The sequence below is a fragment of the Tachypleus tridentatus genome, chromosome 12 (assembly GCF_004210375.1).
Source record: "Tachypleus tridentatus isolate NWPU-2018 chromosome 12, ASM421037v1, whole genome shotgun sequence".
Classification (NCBI taxonomy): Eukaryota; Metazoa; Arthropoda; class Merostomata; order Xiphosura; family Limulidae; genus Tachypleus; species Tachypleus tridentatus.
The window spans coordinates 111,916,048-111,938,161 of NC_134836.1; the positions used below are offsets into that span (position 1 = coordinate 111,916,048).

The 22,114-nt window shown below is 36.9% G+C and overlaps 1 protein-coding gene across 4 annotated transcripts in view; it reads left to right on the top strand.

Annotated features, from left to right (window-relative positions):
- Window positions 1-22,114, top strand: part of LOC143235359 (putative polypeptide N-acetylgalactosaminyltransferase 9) — a 100,087-nt gene that overhangs the window by 43,890 nt on the left and 34,083 nt on the right. For all 4 annotated transcript variants that reach the window (XM_076473445.1, XM_076473442.1, XM_076473441.1 and 1 more), the window contains 2 exons: window positions 7,084-7,745; window positions 12,419-12,585. In XM_076473445.1, the coding sequence (XP_076329560.1) occupies window positions 7,192-7,745; window positions 12,419-12,585 (721 nt within the window). In that variant the 5' untranslated portion in view covers window positions 7,084-7,191. The remainder of the gene's footprint in view (window positions 1-7,083; window positions 7,746-12,418; window positions 12,586-22,114) is intronic.

Below are 22,114 nucleotides of genomic sequence, written 5' to 3' on the forward strand. Positions count from 1 at the left end.
GTTAATATCTGTTTGTGAACACTATGTTTAATCTTGTCTATATCCTAGTTAGTTAAGGAGGTTAATATCTGTTTGTGAACACTACACTATGTTTAATCTTGTTTATATACTAGTAAGTTAAGGAGGTTAATATCTGTTTGTAAACACTACACTATGTTTAATCTTGTTTATATCCTAGTAAGTTAAGGAGGTTAATATCTGTTTGTGAACACTATGTTTAATCTTGTCTATATCCTAGTCAGTTAAGGAGGTTAATATCTGTTTGTGAACACAACACTATGTTTAATCTTGTTTATATCCTAGTAAGTTAAGGAGGTTAATATCTGTTCGTGAACACTATGTTTAATCTTGTCTATATCCTAGTCAGTTAAGGAGGTTAATATCTGTTTGTGAACACTACACTATGTTTAATCTTGTTTATATCCTAGTCAGTTAAGGAGGTTAATATCTGTTTGTGAACACTACACTATGTTTAATCTTGTTTATATCCTAGTCAGTTAAGGAGGTTAATATCTGTTTGTGAACACTACACTTTGTTTAATCTTATTTATATCCTAGTTAGTTAAGGAGGTTAATATCTGTTTGTGAACACTACACTATGTTTAATCTTGTCTGTATCCTAGTTAGTTAAGGAGGTTAATATCTGTTTGTGAACACTACACTATGTTTAATCTTGTTTATATCCTAGTTAGTTAAGGAGGTTAATATCTGTTTGTGAACACAACACTATGTTTAATCTTGTTTATATCCTAGTTAGTTAAGGAGGTTAATATCTGTTTGTGAACACAACATTATGTTTAATCTTGTTTATATCCTAGTTAGTTAAGGAGGTTAATATCTGTTTGTGAACACTATACTATGTTTAATCTTGTTTATATCCTAGTTAGTTAAGGAGGTTAATATCTGTTTGTGAACACTACACTATGTTTAATCTTGTTTATATCCTAGTTAGTTAAGGAGGTTAATACCTGTTTGTGAACACTACACTATGTTTAATCTTGTTTATATCCCAGTTAGTTAAGGAGGTTAATATCTGTTTGTGAACACTACACTATGTTTAATCTTGTTTATATCTGTATCTGTCCATACGGGTAAAAAAATTAGAAAATAACACAGAAGACCCAGTCAATTCCTTGGGACTAGGTAATCCAACAAGGTTTATAGAAGTTAATTACAATTACCCGTAAGAAGCTGTACTAGATGGTGGGTAATTGGAGACACCTATACCACATAATTCGCTCTGACTGATTTGTGAGAGTTTATAACAGATTTACTTACTATTCTATCATTATCCATTACATGTGTACCCTACCACGGCTCTGGAGATAATGCTCTGAGAATACACACTGGAAGTCTTATGTTTAAGTTTTCTATCGCACAATTATCACACCTATTTAAGGACGACCCCTTTCCACGTGTCTAACTACTTTTACATTAATTTCCTTTGCAACGTTTAGCACGTTTTTAGCGCCCAATATTCTAATATTAAGCAGTAACAAATACATCCGAATTATTTCATTGGCTGACAAATAACACGGGTATGGACTATTGGGTAATTTTTTAAGTAACGAAGTCCAGGGGCTCCAACTTATTCATCCCCCCTCACTAATGAGACTCCACAACTGTTACTGACTGTGTATTGCAGACACAACTTATTTGTTTTAGCACAGAGTTACATATTGGGCTTTCTATGCTTTGACCATTGTAGGGAATCTAACCCCAGATTTTAGTATTTTTAACTTCGTAAACCTACCGTTAACCATGAGAATCTACACATACAAGAGAAGTGTATAATGTTTCGTCCGTAATTCTTTAAGAATCGATTAATGAGTCTTTTTTAATGTATGTTTTTTACGCCCTTTCATTTCCTAAATATTAACTTGGTATCAGATTTTTACATTAGAAATATAAGTACTTAATACAAAAATATTCCACTATTTTTTATACAAACAAAAAACAAAATTTGTGTTGAATTTCGCGCAAAGCTACTCGAGAGCCATATGTGCTAGTCGTCCCAAATTTACCAGTGTAAGACTAGAGAAAGGTAGCTAATCAGCACCACCCACCGCCAACGCTGGGGCTACTCTTTTACCAATGAATAGTGGGATTGACTGTCACAATTTAACGCCCCCACGGTTGAAAGGGCGAGCATGTTTGGTGTGACGGATTACGAGTCGAGCGTTGTAACCACCTGATCATGCCGGGCCAAAACAAAACAAACCACAAACAGTTATAAGATTCGTAAGTTCTATTTCTTTTAAATCGGATTCAGATAGGTGTAGCTCAAAAACTAAAGACAGGTTCTGTTAGTTAACTGCCTTTCCTCTAGTACGGTGCTTCTTAACCATTGCCCCCCGTTAATACAGCGGTATATCTCCGGATTTACAACGCTAAAATCAGGGGTTCGATTCCCCTCGGTGGGCTCAGCAGACAGCCCGATGTGGCTTTGCTATAAGAAAAAAACACAAAATCTTAACCTTTCCAAAAATCAAGCCCCCTATAAATTATTCACCCACCAAAATTAAAAAATATCACTAAATTGAAATGCAAAATTATTTATTACGATCGTTTGTTTTTGAATTTCGCGCTAAGCTACTCGAGGGCTGTTTATGCTAGCCGTCCCTAATTTGACAGTGTAAGACTACTGGGAAGGCAACTAATCATCACCTCTCACTGTCAACTCTTTTACCAACGAATAGTGAGATTGACCGAACATTATAATGCTCCCACGGCTGAGAGGATGACCATGTTTGGTGTGACGGGACCCGCGACCCTTTATTACGACTTAAATATGCATCAAACTGCAATTAGAATGAATATAGATGTTACCCTATTGCTACATGGCCAGGTGGTTAAGGCATTTGACTCGTAATCTGAGGGTCGCTGGGTCGAATCCCCATCACATCAAACATGCTCGTCCTTTTAGTCGTGGGGGTGTTATAATGTAACAGTCAATCCCAATTTTCGTTGGTGAAAGAGTAACCCAAGAGTTGGCGGTGGGTGGTGATGACTAACTGCCTTCTCTTTAGTCTTACACTGCTAAATTATGGACGGCTAATGCAGATAGCTCTCGTGTAGCTTTGCGTGAAATTCAAAGCAAACCAAACCCTGTCGCTAACTGTTAGATAGGCCTAATTTATTTAATCTTTGTGAAGCTAACTTTGTCTCAGCAGATGTCGAAGACTCGTTTTTGGAATGAAGATAAGATATAATATTTTATTATGTATGAAAAATAATGTTTTAAATTTGTTTTCAAACTAACATTGAGAAAGGATCACGCACCAAAGTATAACACATAATACACGTTCACCATGTCATCACCCTGATTCTGATCGCATTAGCCCCTGAGTGAACCATTCATACTGATTCTTATCTCATTCACTCGGTTAAGAAGCATTGCTCAAGTATATGAACTGAAAAACTGGAACGGCTATGACCAAATAGCCATTGTGTAACTTTGCCCTAAATCTCTGCCTACATTGTCAAAGCACAATATGAGGTGCAGCCAAATATTCATATTATCAGTAACATTTTGACTTCTATATTTAAATCGGAATATTTCGGAACAGGTTTATTGTAATGTTTCACACAATAACCCTCGTCCTTTCAGCCGTGGGGACGTTATAATGTAACGAGCAGTCCCACTATTCGTTGGTAAAAGAGTAGCCCATGAGTTGGCGGTGGGTGGTGATGACTAGCTGCCTTCTCTCTAGTTTTACACTGCTAAAGTAGAGACGGTTAGCGCAGATAGCCCTCGTTAGCTTTGCACGAAATTCGAAAACAAACAATAACCCCTTATGGCCCTCTGGCGGCTCACCAGAGAGAATGAGGATTTATAACCTAAAACAAACATGGTTCGATACCTGAGATGGACACAGCGTAGATAGTCCACTTCGTAGCTTCTGACTTAAGTGCAAACAAATACCTTACGTCTCTTAAAAAACGTGGCATAGTTATCTTCTCAAGAATAAAAATAACTTAAAAAATCGTGCTATAAATTTTAATGATGTCATTCCTTTTTGTTTCCTGTGAGTTTCTGGGTTTCCGATTAGAACGCGTAATATAAGAACAGTCACTCTATTATTGTTAGGTAAAGCTGTATGTGAATCCTTTTGTTCAGTACTACACTTTTTTTCTCATTATTTAATCTCATCAGTGTAGCTAGGCTGTGACATATAATATCACAGTTGAAAGGTTATTTGAACATACGTTTGTAACACATCATGCACCATTTATTATATCGTTTAAACTAGCAAAGCATTTTCCATTCGTTGGTTCTGCAAAAGCTGGCTAAGTTCTCTTGGTCCCCTCGGTGGGCTCGTGGGCTCAGCAGATACCCCCCCCCCACGCACACAAGTTTTCTTGGATTGCTCTTTGAAAAAGGGACAACTCAAAGTCCAATCTATTTAGTAATGTATATTTATTTTAATATCTGTGTATGTTTTAGTTCAATATATACTTAGAAATGCCTGTAACTTATATTGTTAAATGTGTGTTGCGAAAAACCCGCCTGTTCTCTAAACTTGTAGATTTTCGAGTGTAAGTATCAACAATGTACGACGGCAGCTAGTCATCACCACCCACCGCCAACTCTTGAGCTACTCTTTTACCAACGAATAGTGTGATAGACCGAAACATTATAAATCCCCCACAGCTGAAAGGGTGAGCATGTTTGGAGTGACGGGGATTCGAATCCGCGACCTTCAGATTAATAGTAGAGCGCTTTAACCACCTGGCCATGGCGGGCCCAGCAAATTTTACAATGATATTAAAGCTGTTAAATAATACGTAATGACCTGCAGTCTCTTCACGTGCCAAGTGAGGGGGTACACCATACTATTTACTCAGACTTAACAATATACGTGGTTTCCGAATTAAAAACTTCTTTTATTTTAAAGGTCAGCTACTGACACACTTTAGCTCATGCCTCTTATTAAATAAATAAAATGTACACGTGTAGTGACGTCGCTTACATTGGCAGAAGGAAGCTTAAATTAAAACCTAGAGTCCAGGTATACGTAGGGACAGAAATCATGAATCATAACATATCATTTAACAACTTTATCGCCATGGCAACGGGATTAACAGACCATGAACTTCTTATTGGGAAAAAAAAAAAAAAAAAACCTCTCAATTGCAAAGGAACAAACAAACTTTGTTTGGCTCCAGCCAATCATAGATAGATATTTAAACTCTACGACTTATTTTATGGAATGTGTGGTTTTATCTAATTATTCACTCGAAAGTGAACGATATTTTGGAACCTGTTTTGATTTGTTTATTTTTTCTTGTATTTTCACGGCATAGATGTTGTGTATCTTTAGTATGAAGGTGTTAATATTCTATAAACAAATGATTTATATTTTTTTTACAGCCTTCAATTTTTAGTTTACTGGTCAAGTTTAAATTTCTCTTATATTTAAATAAACCTTGTGTTTTGTACCAGTGAATTAGTATAATATATTTTTATACTTCGTTATGCCTATAGACATATTAGGGTTAAGTATTATGAGTTTCTACTCATGTTTCATATGCTCGGTTCGATGATTTATTACTCTAAAATAACTTCTCACTTCACACAGATTTCTTAAGGCCTAATGGAACAAGCGCGCACAACGTGCAATACTACCCAAGCACGTGTGTGAATACTTTAGGCTATATATTTAGCTCTGTTTCATGTCGCGGGTTCGCATCCCCGTCGCGCCAAACATGCTCGCCCTTTCAGCCGTGGGGGCGTTATAATGTTACGATCAATCCCACTATTCGTTGGTAAAAGAGTAGCCCAAGAGTTGGCGGTGGGTGGTGATGACTAGCTGCCTTCCCTTTTAGTCTTACACTGCTAAATTAGGGACGGCTAGCACAGATAGCTCTCGAGTAGCTTGGTGCGAAATTCAAAAACAAACAAACAAACTGTTCCATGGCTTTTGTATCTGTATTCTACAGTATTAACATAGTACGAGTCATATATAAGGCAGTTTACCACACTAACATGGACGATTAAATAAGTGGTAATACAAAGTAAAAAAACAACCAAAACGACCAAGAATTTTAACAGCAGTAGATCCTAATTGATACTTTTTAACATTTATTTTAATAGCTATTCTTGCTTAATTTTTTAAATATTTTAACGTATCGCAATGTTAGCCACCTAACCACAGATAGTTCGTGGTACAGCTATGTGCTTACAAACAAATCACATTGTTAAAAATCTCTAACAAATTTCTTGTGCTTCTTTAGGTGATATTTTGTATTGTTATAATAACAAATGAATCCTTAATAGCCACAGCTATATTTAGACCTCAAATCGGTCAAGAGATGGAACTACGAGCTAAAAGAAAAATCAGATATGAGCCGTAATGCCGTGACTGATTGGTTGAAAAAAAAAGATAAAGAAAAAAATGTTACTTAATGTTAATGATTAGGAACATCTCGTGCGTTGGCTAAATTTTGAACTGATTTAAAAGGCCGATGATGTTTCTGTTCCCCGAGTAATGTTGAACCATGCAACAAAAATTTCGCACGTAATGTAAGGGCTAGTTTACATTGTGAACATCATTTTTGGTCACGCTCTTACGTCATTGTTAGATTAGAGTGATATAGCGTGCGTGAGGTAATGTCTATATTTTGTTTTCCCGGATGACAAGCGAGTAGTTGTTGACGTCACCATATGCTTTTGAAAATGGTATTTCAGTTACGATCATACACACCTAAAGCTAGTAATATATAGTATATTACAAGCTACAAAAGCATTTCAGTAATTTAGCTTGCGTTAAAACCATTCTATTTATTATGCTCTTTCACTTCTTCAAAGAGTAAATTTATATGAAAAAACCCACCACTGACTCACATTATATGTGTCCGTGTCAGTTCAGCGGAAAGGTTTGGTCAGGTTAAAATGTTAAACATCGAATCTCGATATCCGCGCTGTATAGAACACAGATAACCCAACGCGTAGCTTTGTGCTTAACAATGAACAAAGAGGTTATATGCTGTTATTTACCCCAATTTTCACTCGATGCTACGATAACCCGTTGAAGAGATCGTAGAAATGTTTGCATGTTTTACCGTATTTTATTCTTGCAGGATTTTCGTCTCTACTCTTGGAAGAAAGACAAGTGACCGTCGCGAGCATGAGTCCACAGTGATCCTAAAGAATAGCTAGATAGTAACCATTGTTCCTGTTTCCACAACATGGTGGTGTTGCTAAGAAGACGTAGCCTGTTTCTGAAGGTAGTGGTTTTGGTACCCCTCACGTGGTTCGTAGTGACTGTGTTCTTGGCTTATAATGATCGAGCACACAGGACCAAAAATCTAAGTCTTAGAAACGAACCTATAGAACGTAATGATGACCAAGATGAGGCAAGTGAAAATGAAAATAGAGATATAACTGATTCCAGAGTTAAAAAAAATGGTGTCCTTCCTATTTACGCCAATGTAAACTTCCTCCAACATAATAGCCTGGAGGCACAAAGTGAAACAAACGACGTCGTCAAGCCCTCTAACGGCAAACACAAATACCACATTAAACAAAATGAACCGGTAGAGGGCGTTATGGGTCTTGGTGTACTTCCTGCACCTCGCGATCCTGAGGGTCCTGGTGAGCTTGGACGACCAGTTAAGTTCGATAACTTAACCAAGGAACAAAATAAATTGGTCAAACAAGGATGGGACAAGAATGCTTTCAACCAGTATGTGAGTGACCTGATTTCATTACATCGAAACCTTCCTGACGTCAGGGATAAAGAGTAAGTACAGTATAAAAGATGATTTTCCATTTATCTATTTTTTCCTTCAAAGTAACAGCTGCGAGAATACGATACTGGCAACGACCATAGATATATGAATGACTTTGCTTGTAATTTACTAGTACAATATTAAAGGAACTGATATCAAATATAGTAAACTTTTTTTAATCACTACCCATGACCCTTTCAGAACTGATTTATTTTGTAAAAGCTTTCTCCTATTTTGTGTCAACAAGAACATAAAGTGTCATGAAATTATACAATGTAAATTCTATTTCATATTTCATGCCTTTGCTATTGCTTTTCAGTGGGTTAGCAGTAAGTTTGCAAACTTACAACACTAAAATCCGAGGTCACATTCCCCACGTTGGACAAACTGCAGATAGCCCATTATGCATAACAATCATTGTTAAACTACAGAGGTTCGAGTTGGTCCTTTGAGAGAGAGCTCTGGATTTCGGAGCTGGCGGTTCGATGTCCAATCTGTGTGACACCCCAAAATATTCCATGCCCACAATATAGTTGTGGGTGCTTAACAATGATATTCGACTCCTTCGTGTGGATAGTGGGTGATAGGGTACTGCTGACTGGCTATCCTATCACTGCTCAGAAGTTCAAAATTCGACGGGCATAAATACCCTTAGTAGTTCTGCAATAAAAAAAACATGAAAACACAGTTAAACCCAATGCATTTTTTTTACAAGTTTCAATCCATATTCGCCAGGTGCTGAACTACTGTAAAACAGTAGAACTGTTCTTTGACTGACCTACTGTAAAACAGTAGATCGGTTCCCTGTCTAACCTACTGTAAAACAGTAGGACTGTTCTTTGTCTGACCTACTGTAAAACAGTAGAACTATTCTTTGACTGACCTAGTGTAAAACAGGAGAAGTGTTATTTGACTGACCTACTGTAAAACTGTAGGACTGTTCCCTGTCTGGCCTACTGTAATACTATAAAACTGTTCCTTGTATGATTCGATTTTAGTGAAAACGATTCACTTATGTAAAAATACATACGACGTTTTGTAATGAATTTGTACACGATGGAAAAAATTTGATATCATTTTCGAATTCAGAACATGTAGAACATATAAAACATTCAACACAATAAAACCATCACAGGCTTGTGTTTCATTCAGTAACGTTTTTAATATTTATTTATATACATTACTTTATGAACCGAAAGCTCGTTCTTTTTTTCTCTCCACCTCTGAGAAGACAAAAAAGTGACCATCGAAACGTCGATATGGTATTTTTAATTGATGGGTTTAAAACAAATATATGATGAATTCTTCTTGCCGCAGTTTTTACGTTTTGTTAAATTTTAAACAATTCAAATATTATCTTCTCTCACTCTACCGGTCGGGTGTGGTTTGGTAGTTCGCGTGACAGGCTGTATATTTGATGACCTCAAAGTTCACATCGCCACACCGCTGAACACTCTCTATAATTTGAATTTTAGGTGCCTTCTAGGACTGTAGTTAGTCCTGTTGTCCAGGACAAAACCGTTTTCATTGTTATCCAAACTGGCTGCCTTTCTTAGCATCAGTTGTTAAACATAAGGAGCAGCCATGCCTGAACTCTGGCCAGCCAATTTTTGTCCAGGTGGACATATGTTGAGGTCAAAGGAACCACCACATAGAAGCCACCTTTCGCTATTCACTCGCACATGACAACAGAGAAACAGCACTTAAATGCAGTGTTACATCAGTCAAATTTAAAAGAGAACTATACTAGCTTATGATTATGTACTTGTGTTTAAAATTAACCCACCTAATACGATTCGGGTCTATTTGACCCGCTACTGGTCTCCGTAACGTTATGATCCAATTAAATATGTATATATTTGGATTTTATCATAACAAGGGTTTACATCAATGTATAATATATAACACACTAGAGTAAAAAGTGTGCAAATAGCAAAAACGTATTTTATTAATTCAAGGCTTTTACACTGTGTTTGATATTACGTAGGGCCAATATACATGTATATATATGACTAGAAAATAACGCTCGTGCCTAAATTCCTAATATAATTCGATGGTTTGTTTTATTTACTCAAAACAATACTAATGTGATCAGAAACAACACATCAACGTTTGACAAAAATCCCCCCTCAAAAAACAAACAAAAACTCTTAGTTGTAATGGATGGAGGTTTTAGGTCGTTTATATTTTACATAAGTATTACAAACAACAACTATAATAATAGTGCGTGCACTTGACATGATCAATGTTTTGTAAACCTGCCTGATTGTTTTGTAATATTATTGATTCTTGGATACGTTTGTGGTGTATAAAGACTTTTATTGGTGAAAGTTACACCTTCCTATATAATTCAATGATGTGAAACAACAGAGTTGAACTCGCCCTCCAGGTTGTTTAAAAGTTTACCAAACAAAACCATACATAAGCAGGGATACGTATTAATAATTCGTAATTCAATTTTCCTTGGGGTGAGTGGATAAGTCATTATTCTTATATGGTTTCATTTTGTATCTTCAGGTGTGTCAGGAAGATGTTGCTGTGATGAGTTTTATATATATTTTTTATTTTTGGAGTGTTCTTCTCTGACAAATGTTACGTTTTCTTTCTTAAGATGTGTTGTTATTGATATGGTTTGTAATTAAGCACAAAGCTATACAATGAGCTATATGTGCTCTGCCTTTGACGGGTATCGAAACCCGGATTCTGGCGTTGTAAGTCCGCAGACATACCGCTGTGCCACTGTGGGGGGATCTTCGGATGTGTGAAGATGCAATTTTAAAACTATATATTTTTTCATTTGAAACGTGTAGAGATGACGACATTCTGACACCGTTTCGTTTTTGCTTTCTTTTATCATTGCAGAAAAGACGTTGATCTGATAACACTTTGGTTTTTCTTGATGAAGTACGTACAAAAGACATTACTCAATTATTGTTTCGTTTCTTCGATACCGTTTTGTTAACAATTTTAGGTCTTGTAAATACGACGTTTCAGTTGCACACTTAAAAAAATTTATTGCCGATTATACTTAATTTCTAGAAATTGTAAAAAAAATATTTACCGTTCCTTCCCCCCTCGGCTATACGCCGAGTCCAAGATGGGGATCGAACCCCTGATTTTAGGGTTTGTAAATCCGTATACTTACCGCTATACAAGCGGGGAATGAGAAAAATATATTTTTTCTGATAGCTTCATTTCTTTTCTTTCCGATACGAGTACACATCATATGGTTTCTCTTTTTCCTTTGGAGAGGGGGACGCATATAAAGAGAGAAATTTCCGACATAGTTTTGTTTGTTTGTTTTATGATAGCAAAACCGCATCGGGCTATCTGCTGAGTCGACCGACGGAAATCGAACCCCTGATTTTATCGTTGTAAATCCATTGACTTACCACCGTACCAGGAAGGGGGGACCTGTTGTTCTTGTTTTGAATTAAGTACAAAGCTACACAATGGGCTATCTGTGCTCTGCTCCCCACGGGTATCGAAACCCGATTTTTAGCATTGTAAGTCCGCAGATATACCGCTGAGCCATTGGAGAGCGGGGAGGACCTGACGCAATAACTGTCATCTTTTTTCGAATACCTTACAAAAGTTTATACTGTACTCTTTTATGTCTTTTTATATTTTTGAAGAAATTCTAATTCTAAATACAACGTGAAAATATATTCCCCAAAAAATGTAATCAGGTTATCTATTTTTCTCTATTATTGTCTAAGTAACGACATTTAACAAATTAACTATGTATCTCTCCTATTTTACACATATCTAACAAGCTGCCTTTTTTTTTGTCTTTCTCTTTTTTATTTTATTTTTTGTTTATTTGTGTGCCATAGATTTACTGTCTTTTACTGTCCATCTTTCTAACAAGTTAATTGTCTGTCTTTTTAATCTACGTATATATCACAGATTTACTGTTTACCTTTGATTTCTTTTCAATAGATTAACCCTATATCCTTTGTACTATCTATCTAGGTGTCTTTCTTTTTTCCAACAGGCTCACAGCCTCTCGCTACGTATCTACTGAAAAAACACAAAAAACGCACATTATCTATACAACCGTACGGTCATCCAATTGATAATAAATATTCGTTAAGAAAACCAATAAAACATTTCTCAAAGTCTCTTAATATCTGAAATTAACACGAATCACTTCTCGACGCACGGGGAACAGGTAAAGGACAGTGACGTCACATTAAACTTCTTTCTGTGTCTCTTTTTCAAACCTGTTTAAAATATATCATAACGACGCGATTTTCACTCGCATCATAACATCTTAAAGAACGAATCAGGCCCGGCATGGCCAGGTGATTAAGGCACTCGACTTGTAATCTGAGAGTCGCGGGTTTGAATCTCCGTCGCACCAAACATGCTCGCCCTTTCAGCAGTGGGGGGCGTTATAATATCACGATCAATCCCACTGTTCTTTGGTAAAAGAGTAGCTCAAGAGTTGGCGGTGGGTGGTGATGACTAGCTCCCTTCCTTCTAGTCTTACACTGTTAAATTAGGGACGGCCAGCGCAGATAGCCCTCGTGTAACTCTGCGCAAAATAAAAAAACAAACAAACAAAAAGAACGAAACTCAATACAATAATTTATAAAGCTCTATTCGATTTCATGCGAAAATAACTGGTAACTATACGTTGTGACGTCATCAGATACATTCTAGTTCGATTGCTTTACAGATGCAGAAGTCAGAAGTACACGCACCCCTTGCCGCAAACCAGTGTCATCATCTGTTTCCACAATGAGGCTTGGAGCGTTCTCTTGCGGACAGTCCATAGTGTTTTGAAGAGGTCACCGCCCGAACTGTTGAAGGAAGTTGTGTTGGTGGACGATTTCTCTGACTTACGTAAGTTTAAATTAAGTCTATTTAACAGTACCCTTTACATTACGGAAAACTACGCCCATATCTCTTATTTTTGTTGTTGTTTTCTTTGTTTTTTACTCTAGACGTATGAACAATACTGTGCATTGTTTCTAAGAAATTACAAAAAAACAACAATAAAAAAGCAATATAGACACGCAATGAAAATGTTATATTGTTAATTTTGTACAAATACACGAACACGTTTCACGTGCTGATTAACACGCATACTTTAACAGATTTTTATAACAAAATGTGAAATTCCAAATTGTATTTCAAAACTATAAATACAAGGTGTTGATTATTTTAGCCGTTTTTGTTGGGATTTTTTTCCAGCAAATTACCATGCTCTAATTAAATGAAAGCGTAATCATTATGCACGTTAAATCTAAAAAACAAACAAACAAACCCACATATACAAAATCAGGTACCAAAACAAACTGTTTAGTTTTAACCAAATAGTCGTCACGATGTCTTCCTGAGGTGGTGAATTGTTGCTTTTGTGTCTTATTTTAGTTTGTATCCATGTCTATGTGAAATGGTTAGTTGCTGGCTTGATAATTTTAGTTTTCACAATATCTATGTTAGGTGATACATTAATGGTTTTATATCTTATGTTATTGAAGCTATTATTATAAGCTAAGAGCTACACAAAGAAACCTGACAGCTGGATTCGTGAGACAAATAAAGGCAATCTTCAGTGAATAAGTTATGCATATGACGATATAATACCAATTTTACAGATATCTCGCTCTGAATGTCTGCATTTTTTAGAAATATGCTAACAATGTATACATTCTGCAATATATGCCGAATAAATACGTCATATAATTAACGGAAAGTCACGAGTTAGTTCAGAGATGTGTATAATATACGTGATGATATAGCATCGTTTGTTTTTGGTTATTCATCATCATAAGCTTGCTTGTGCAGCATTGTTATGTCTCCATGTCACACAGGGAAGACATATTGCTGGGAATACAACACATACACATTGTACGAATTGGTTAACAGTTAGAACAGCATTAACGGGGGTGTCACTGTTGTCCATCCCTCGTGTCTTCTCACCTTCCTAACAATAACACACGAAGATCTCGGGATCTAACTCGTAATTATCAAAATTACACCAACATGGAGTCTTAACGTTAATCTATCTTTTATATAGTGTGTACAATTAATTTTCCCAGATCTCCAATTGGTAGCGCACTATTAGTGCTTGCATACTCTCCGAATCTGTGGCAGATTTGACCATCTGATTTCACCCCCTCCCTTCCCCGAGGTAATCCTGGACACCCTGCTTTCCATACTATACCCCAATGACATCCATGGTCAATTGTTCTCACATCACTCGTAATTTTACTTGGTTTGATGTGGCCAGTCTTATACACACGTGTCGATATACCTTTATTTATTTCTTTAAAGGTAATATGCTTAATCACACACGCTCACAAACAAACCCATTGTCCCCTTCCCCTACTGGAACAGTGGCATGCGGGACTTACAATGCTTCCTAGAAACCCGTTGTGGGCGAAGCACAGATAGCCCATTGTGTAGTTTTGCGTTTAATAACAAATATATAAAGAAGTATTTTTTTATATTTTTTCACATCACTGTATGTGAGGCAGTACACATTAGTCAGGCCCAAACATAGCCCTGACAATACTCTAAATATGTTAATTTTCATGATATGTGGCCTCAAACCGACTCGATTTCTTTTTTAATTTATTTCTCCATTTTACTTTACAGATCGAATATTCACGCGAATATTCGTGTCTTCCAATTCTAATTTAATTTTGCTACTAAAAAGTAGAAAACTACTAGAAATATACCTTTCTTTGCACATGGTAGATATAGTTAGGTTTAAAGATTTAAAACGTCAGGTTATATATTATCAGTTATTAATTAAAAACGTTAAGATAAATAAAAGGTTTATTAAGACCTAGGTATATACTACGATTTGTACTGCCTCCCCCATAGTGGCACGACGGTATGTTTGTTGACTTATATTGCTAGAAATCGGGTTTCAATACCCGTGGTGGGCAAAGCACAGATAACCAATTTGTTTAGCTTTGTGTTTTACAACAAACAGCAACGAGATTTAGCGTAGCTGATATTTTGCGAGCTACACGAGGGCTATCTGTGTTAGCCGTCCCTAATTTAGCAGTGTAAGACTAGAGGGAAGGCACCTAGTCATCATCACCCACCGCCAACTCATGGGCTACTCTTTTTACCATCGAATAGTGGGATTGACCGTAACATTAAAACGCCCCCACGGCTAAAAGGGCGAGTATGTTTGGTATGACGGGGATTTGGTGTGACATTAGGAGTTGCACGCCTTAACCCACCTGGCCACGTGCATAGATTTTATCATTCTAAAACTCACATGAGTAGGTTTATAGCACGAATTTAATAAGGGTGAAATCATGAGCGCCCGCTGAAATTTTGCCCGGGTGGGGGGCAAAATAGTTTGAAACTGTGAAATGAATGAAAATGTAAATTCATATACATAACCTGAATGAATAAAGAAATGTTTCTCATTTTTCGGGGAGGGGAGATAGTGGCAAATGCCTCTTGTATTATGTTTTATAGGTGGCGCTTTACTTTTGGCAAATGTGTGACGAATAAATGAAGAGATTGATCACTCACTGTATACACGGAAAAGGATGTTTACACCTGACCTTTTTTTTTTTCTTATAGATTTGTTTAACGAAGTACAAATATACGTTCCTTATACGCATGCCTCAAAACGAATTTTGTTAAAGCCTTATCGACCTTTCGCCTATTTAAACCTTTCACTAATTAAGAAATAAGGCGAGATTGCCAGTGTTTAATTTACAGGACATTGTCTGCGGTGTCGAACAGTTTGCGGGTTGTATGATAACGTAGGGATGTTCGCGTTCTTCAAGACGCACGTTTTTACAGCCTCCTAATTAAGTTGCCTCGTCCTGAGGAAGTTTCTCAAATAATTATCGTACAATGCTCTTCAGACTACTGAATAATCAGCAGTGTGTAAGCGACAGCTCAGAGAAAATCCCCATCTGTCAGGCTGCTTCGCTAACCCTAATATGTCGTGTGTACCAGATGGACACATGCAAAGCCTGTTGACGAATGTGTTTCGTTTATACGTTATTTTAATTCCAGATTATGTAGTAATTAAAAGTTATTCTCCAACCATTAGATTGTTTATAAGCTTGAGAGCTTGACTTAACGAAGGATCATAGTTGCGTTGTTTAATAAGAAATCTGTTTCTGTTTACAGTTTAAACAGCTGCACTGCTAGGAGCACGACTACGTGATACCCGTGTTTTAATAATGTCGTTGTTTAGTAAGTAACAATAATTCCCAAATTGAAGATTGTTTTTGTATGTAACTAAGTGCAACCAACTCATACACAGTACAAGTTTGAAGGTTGCTTTTTAGAATTGTGTAACTTCAACAAGTGGTTTTTGTTTTTGTCATAGAAAAAAATGGATAATTACATTTCATCTTCGAAAGGATTCTAGAGTCTCTTATCAACAGTGCTTTCATAACTCGTCTTTAATGATGAGCAGAGTACCAGAAAAAAAAAAAAACACAAAACAACAACATCCAAAACGTCTACATGTTTAAGTTAGAAACTTGTCGCTAGGTAGATTAATTTGTTTTGTTTTTTTTTTAATTTCGCGCAAAGCATCACGAGAACTATCTGCATTATCTGTCCCTAACTTAGCAGCGTAAGACCAGAGGAAAGGCAGCTAGTCATCATTACCCACCGCCAACTCTTGGGCTACTCTTTTACCAACGAATAGTGGGATTGACCGTAACATTATAACGCCCCCATGGCTGAAAGGACGAGCATGTTTGGCGTGACGGGGATTCGAATCCGCGACCCTCAGATTTCGAGGCGAGTACCTTAACCACCTGGCCATGCTGCACCCTAGGTAGATTAATACCTCAGGAAATGCAAGACAGCGTCTTTCCTTCGCATTCAGAGGCGTTGATTCGGTTCAAGTGTTTTATAGCTCTGAATATATTGTTCCGTTAGGCGTGTAATCCACGGAAGAACACCATCCTTCTCTCTCTCTCTCTCTGTCTTCTTTTTACGTCTTTTACGCAGAAAAGCTATAGTAAAAACTTTGTGCGCATGTGCAATAAATAGATGAAGTAATTTGTTTATACAAGTATTAATCAATAAAAGACAAATCTCACTGAGATCTGTGAGTAAAGAACAAGGCTTAAGAGCTTACGACGCTTAGGCTTAAGAATACAGTCTCAGAACGAACAGTTTCCTGATATTATCTGGAACTGGATATGTTCTTTTGAATTGCATTTTGCAAAGTTTAATTACAGATTAGCTCTAAACTGATAAAAGTTCAGTCCTGGAAAATAAGAATGTTAGTGTCTACTAGATTATTACAAAGTTTAACTTCTTTTGTACCCACTTTAGTACTTCAACAAAAGTATCGAACGTTTTCCGTAGGAACTATAAATACTTTACAACATTAGAAAAACAAAAAAAACACTTTGATATCATTTAACTTAAAACATACTGTAATATAGTATATCATTAAATATACACTTTAACAAATGCTTTAACATTTTGATATAATTAAAAATAAACTTTAACATCTTTTTGTCGTTAAAAATGCGCTTTAAGAGATGCTTTAATATATTTATATCATTAAAAATACACTTTAACATCTTTATGTCATTAAATATACTCTTTAACATATCTTTTATAAGGCAAAAAATATATGCATACTTGGAAAAACTGTATAGATCAGAAACATTACTTGAAAAACTGTATAGATCAGAAACATGATTTTTTGGGGGGGGGTGTCTTTACTTCACACATTCTAGCCCCGTAATCACGAGGCGATGATGGTGGTTCATAGAACAAGCACTATTTATGAATAATATAGTTTTGTGGTATAACAGGTTTATATCTGTGTTTCAAAAAGTAATGTTCAAATTTGTTAAACCGTTGCACGTACTGGACTGATATATTTAAGTTGTAGAATGTAACGCATTGAGGTATTTTGTTTCATCCTGAAGATAAGTCAGGGAAGAAGATGTCCCGTTTCCAAAATCCAAGTCTAAATTTCTAAATCTCTTATCCCTAATAACTCTAGAATCCCATGTACCTAGCTATATTAATTCCCTCCCTCTCATCACCTCAAAATCCCATGTACTTAGCTACATTAATTCCCCTGGTCTCACCACCTCAGAATCCCATGTACCTAGCTACATTAATTCCCTCTCTCTCACCACTTGAGAATCCCAGGTACCTAGCTACATTAATTCCCTCCCTCTCACCACCTCAGAATCCCATGTACCTAACTATATTAATTCCCTGGCTCTCACCACCTCAGAACCCCATGTACCTAGCTACATTAATTCCCTCCCTCTCACCACCTCACAATCCCATGTACCTAGCTATATTAATTCCCTCCCTCTCACCACCTCACAATCCCATGTACCTAGCTACATTAATTCCTTCCCTCTCACCACCTCACAATCCCATGTACCTAGCTATATTACTCCCTCCTCTCACTACTCAAAACCCTATGTACCTAGCTACATTAATTCCTCCTCTCACCACCTCAGAATCCCATGTACCTAGCTATATTATTCCTCCTCTCACCACCTCAGAATCCCATATACCTGGCTATTATTCCTCCTCTCACTCCCTCAGAATCCCATGTACCTAGCTACATTAATTCCCTCCCTCTCACCACCTCAGAATCCCATGTACCTAGCTACATTAATTCCTCCTCTCACCACCTCACAATCCCATGTACCTAGCTATATTATTCCTCCTCTCACCACCTCAGAATCCCATGTACCTAGCTACATTAATTCCTCCTCTCTCACCACTCAGAATCCCATGTACCTAGCTATATTATTTCCTCCCTCTCACTACCTCAGAACCCCATGTACCTAGCTGCATTACTTCCTCCCTCTCACCACCTCAGAATCCCATGTACCTAGCTATATTATTCCCTCCTCTCACCACTCAGAATCCTATACCTGGCTACCTCCCTCTCACTATCTCAGAACCCCATGTACCTAGCTACATGAATTCCTCCTCTCACCACCTCAGAACCCCATGTGCCTAGCTATATTAATTCCTTCCCTCTCACCACCTCAGAATCCCATGTACCTAGCTACATTAATTCCCTCCCTCTCACCACCTCAGAATCCCATGTACCTAGCTATATTAATTCCCTCCCTCTCACCACCTCAGAACCCCATGTACCTAGCTACATTAATTCCCTCCCTCTCACCACCTCAGAACCCCATGCACTTAGCTACATGAATTCCCTCCCTCTCACCACCTCAGAACCCCATGTACCTAGCTACATGAATTCCCTCCCTCTTACCACCTCAGAATCCCATGTACCTAGGTATCTTAGCCTCACATTTTTGCCTCCGAAATCCCTATGCGTCAAGCTACGTTTATCTTCTCAGAATTTCTTGTAAACTTAGTACCTTATGCCTTACTTCCATCTCTTCAAGATACCCTACATTTAAATATCTTAACCCCCGTCCCCATTTCAACTCCGTGGAACATGTAGGTACATAATCTACACATTTAATCACAAACTCTCCACAGATACCCACAGATACCTCATCTTCCCAGATATATCTCAAATCATTCCCATCAGATTGCCTCCTCCGAAACAAAACACCAACAAGAAACAAATAGTATTTTCTGAACCCTTAACAACAAATAATTGTCACTGGGAGAAAATTCTTCCTGTGGTGCGAATACAAATACGTTATTAGATTTTTACAAATGAAATCTAGTTCTATTAGCGGTTTTAAATTAAGATGATTTCTTAGACTTACAGCCTTTGATTTGTAATGTTTGCTAAAACTGGTGATGGAACCATAAAATGTCGTACAACCATCACCGAGTATGGAAGTAATTACATTTTTTATTGACTTAAATAACCGTTCTGAGAGTTATGTACTTTTCTCGTCTCAGAAAGTGCCGTAATAAGAGCTCGAATTAATAATACAAGCAGGGATCAATTAGTCACTTCTGTATAAAGTTAGATTATTATTGTATTGTACGAGAGAAGCACACACAGGCGGTGGCTGGCTAAAAAGAACCTCAAATTATTCTATTACTGCTATAGCTTAACCTGAAACATAACATTCGGTCCAATCCCTCAGTAACGAATCGTTTATTGTACATCGGAGGTAGTTTGGGTGTTATCAGCGTTAACAGAATAAAGTTAATTAATTAATTTTATGTGGAAAAAGTACGTCGTTTATCAGGCGAATCTAAATTACTAATGGTGTTAAAGAAAAGCTACGCTTATGATACTTATTCAACCTGCCTTTAAACCGATTTATATTATAACAATAATTTTTAGTAAGTTTAGTAATTTAACACATACATACAGGTATGTGTACGTATTGCAATAAGAAGAACATTGTATTCCGTTAAAGACTAGACAGGCATCTAGAAATTGCTATTTTTATTGGACATTAGACATGAATTCTCTCTGCCTATAACTAAGAGTTACCGCAATAACTTAAGTTAGAAGAATGTCTCTGAGACCAATAACAAAGTTATGTTAAGCTAATGAAAATAAATGTTAGGGTATTAAATTACTGTCAACACACACGCACGCTTATACATATTAATAGGATGTCTCGTATTTGTAAAGTTCCTCTCGCACGTTTCTGAACAAAATCTTAAAGAGTGACCTAGTTAACTAATTCGGTAGTTTTATACTGTATATTGTTGGACACTGGCGTTTATAACTTGCAGCGTAACCTCAGCAAGGCTTAAGACCCCCGAGGTTTAGGTATAATATAAACTGTTGACCAAATGAAATGTGACTAGTTAACAACAGCCGCTGCCTAATATGTGATTAATTTTAACCGATGGCCCAGCATAACCAGGTGGTTCGAGCTCTCGATTCGCAAACTGAAATCGCGAGATTGAATCCCCATCACACCAAATATGCTCGCCGTTTCGACTGTCGGAGTGTTATAATGTTACAATCAATCACACTGCTCGATGGTTAAAGGGTATCCCAAAGGTTGGCGGTGCATGGTGGTGACTAACTAGCTGCCTTCCCTTTAGTCTTTCGCTGCTAAATTAGAGTCAGGTAGCGCAGATAGGCTTAGTGTAGAAATTCAAACCAAATACTCTTAACCAAACTGTCAAATTGACAACCACAATTACGTCTTTCTCCGCCAAATAAAAAAAGGCGAAAGTGCCTATGGAACGTATCAATAAAATATCGTAGGTCGAACCTTGAATCCACTTCATCCGCAGTGCAGAATACGAACTACTCCATCACGACCGACCCATATTGCTGTACAATATTTTAAAATAATCTAACCAAAACAGCTAGCCCGCTGTTTTTTTCTCTAACAACATTTATGCCACGCATTGCCATGTAAAATATTAAAAAGAATACGAACATGCTAGCTAGCTAGCCCGCTACTTCTTGACTACCACTAGTGGTTAACACTCGCTTACAAATTGTCGAATGTCTTTTGGTGTTAAAATAAACTGAATGTTTATTTTGTATACACTTTATTTATTTTGGATTGCTGCTACAGTGTTTCAAGTTAGAAAATTGCTCACAAAATTTCTCACGCGTAAATGAAAAGAGGTCATTAGTTCGTGACCTTTCTATAAAATATGGGGCAACAATCGTCTCTTCCTTCTGGGATGAGACTCTCGCATGTGGCTCATATCTGTCAATGAGAAGTTCACGTGCAGTCGAAAACACTACTGTGAAGGTTTGCTCAAGTTTAACATAATCAATAAAGAGAAAAGAGAAAAAATCTCGTTTTAGATGCAAAAAGATTCGTTCTCAAGAAACTTTCTTTTGCATTTTGTTTCTAGATTATCACTATAGAAATAAGACTACAGTCTAATGCGTTCTAAAAAAAAACGTAAGGCACTTTCTTACTTAGTAGCGTAGTAATACATCACATTATTGCTTCCAGAGGAAAGTTAATAGGCAACTAACGTGACGCGTGTGTAAATACGCTTGTCTGTAGCTAGTTTCCCTTTTCCCCATTCACTTATATTTAATTATCCATGTACGTATATATTTGTTTCTATTTGTTTAAAAAATTTAATACTGATGAAGTTAACTTTTTTTTCTGCTTGTGTGTGTATATATATATATATATATTCCTATTTACTGTACTTACCAGTTTCTATGTTTTCCAGGTTCGTTCAGCCTATTTCTCTCTTTATCTATCTATCCATCTTCCTTTCAATCTCCCACTTTTTTTATATTTCCAGAATAATCCATTTATCCGTGTCTTTCTATCAGTCTGTTTGTCTATCATTTCAACTCATCCCTCAATTAATGGTACCAGGTATCAATTAACACCTTAGAACTGGTGGCTGTCAAAATCTCTTTTCCGTGATGGATGAAAGAAACTCCCCACAAGAAGTTCTGAACGCTTAGAGATGTTGTCCTTTTATTTTTATTTTCTAGTAGCGATTGGGAACACTGAGTAATTGTTACTTGTTAATTACGTCAGACCTT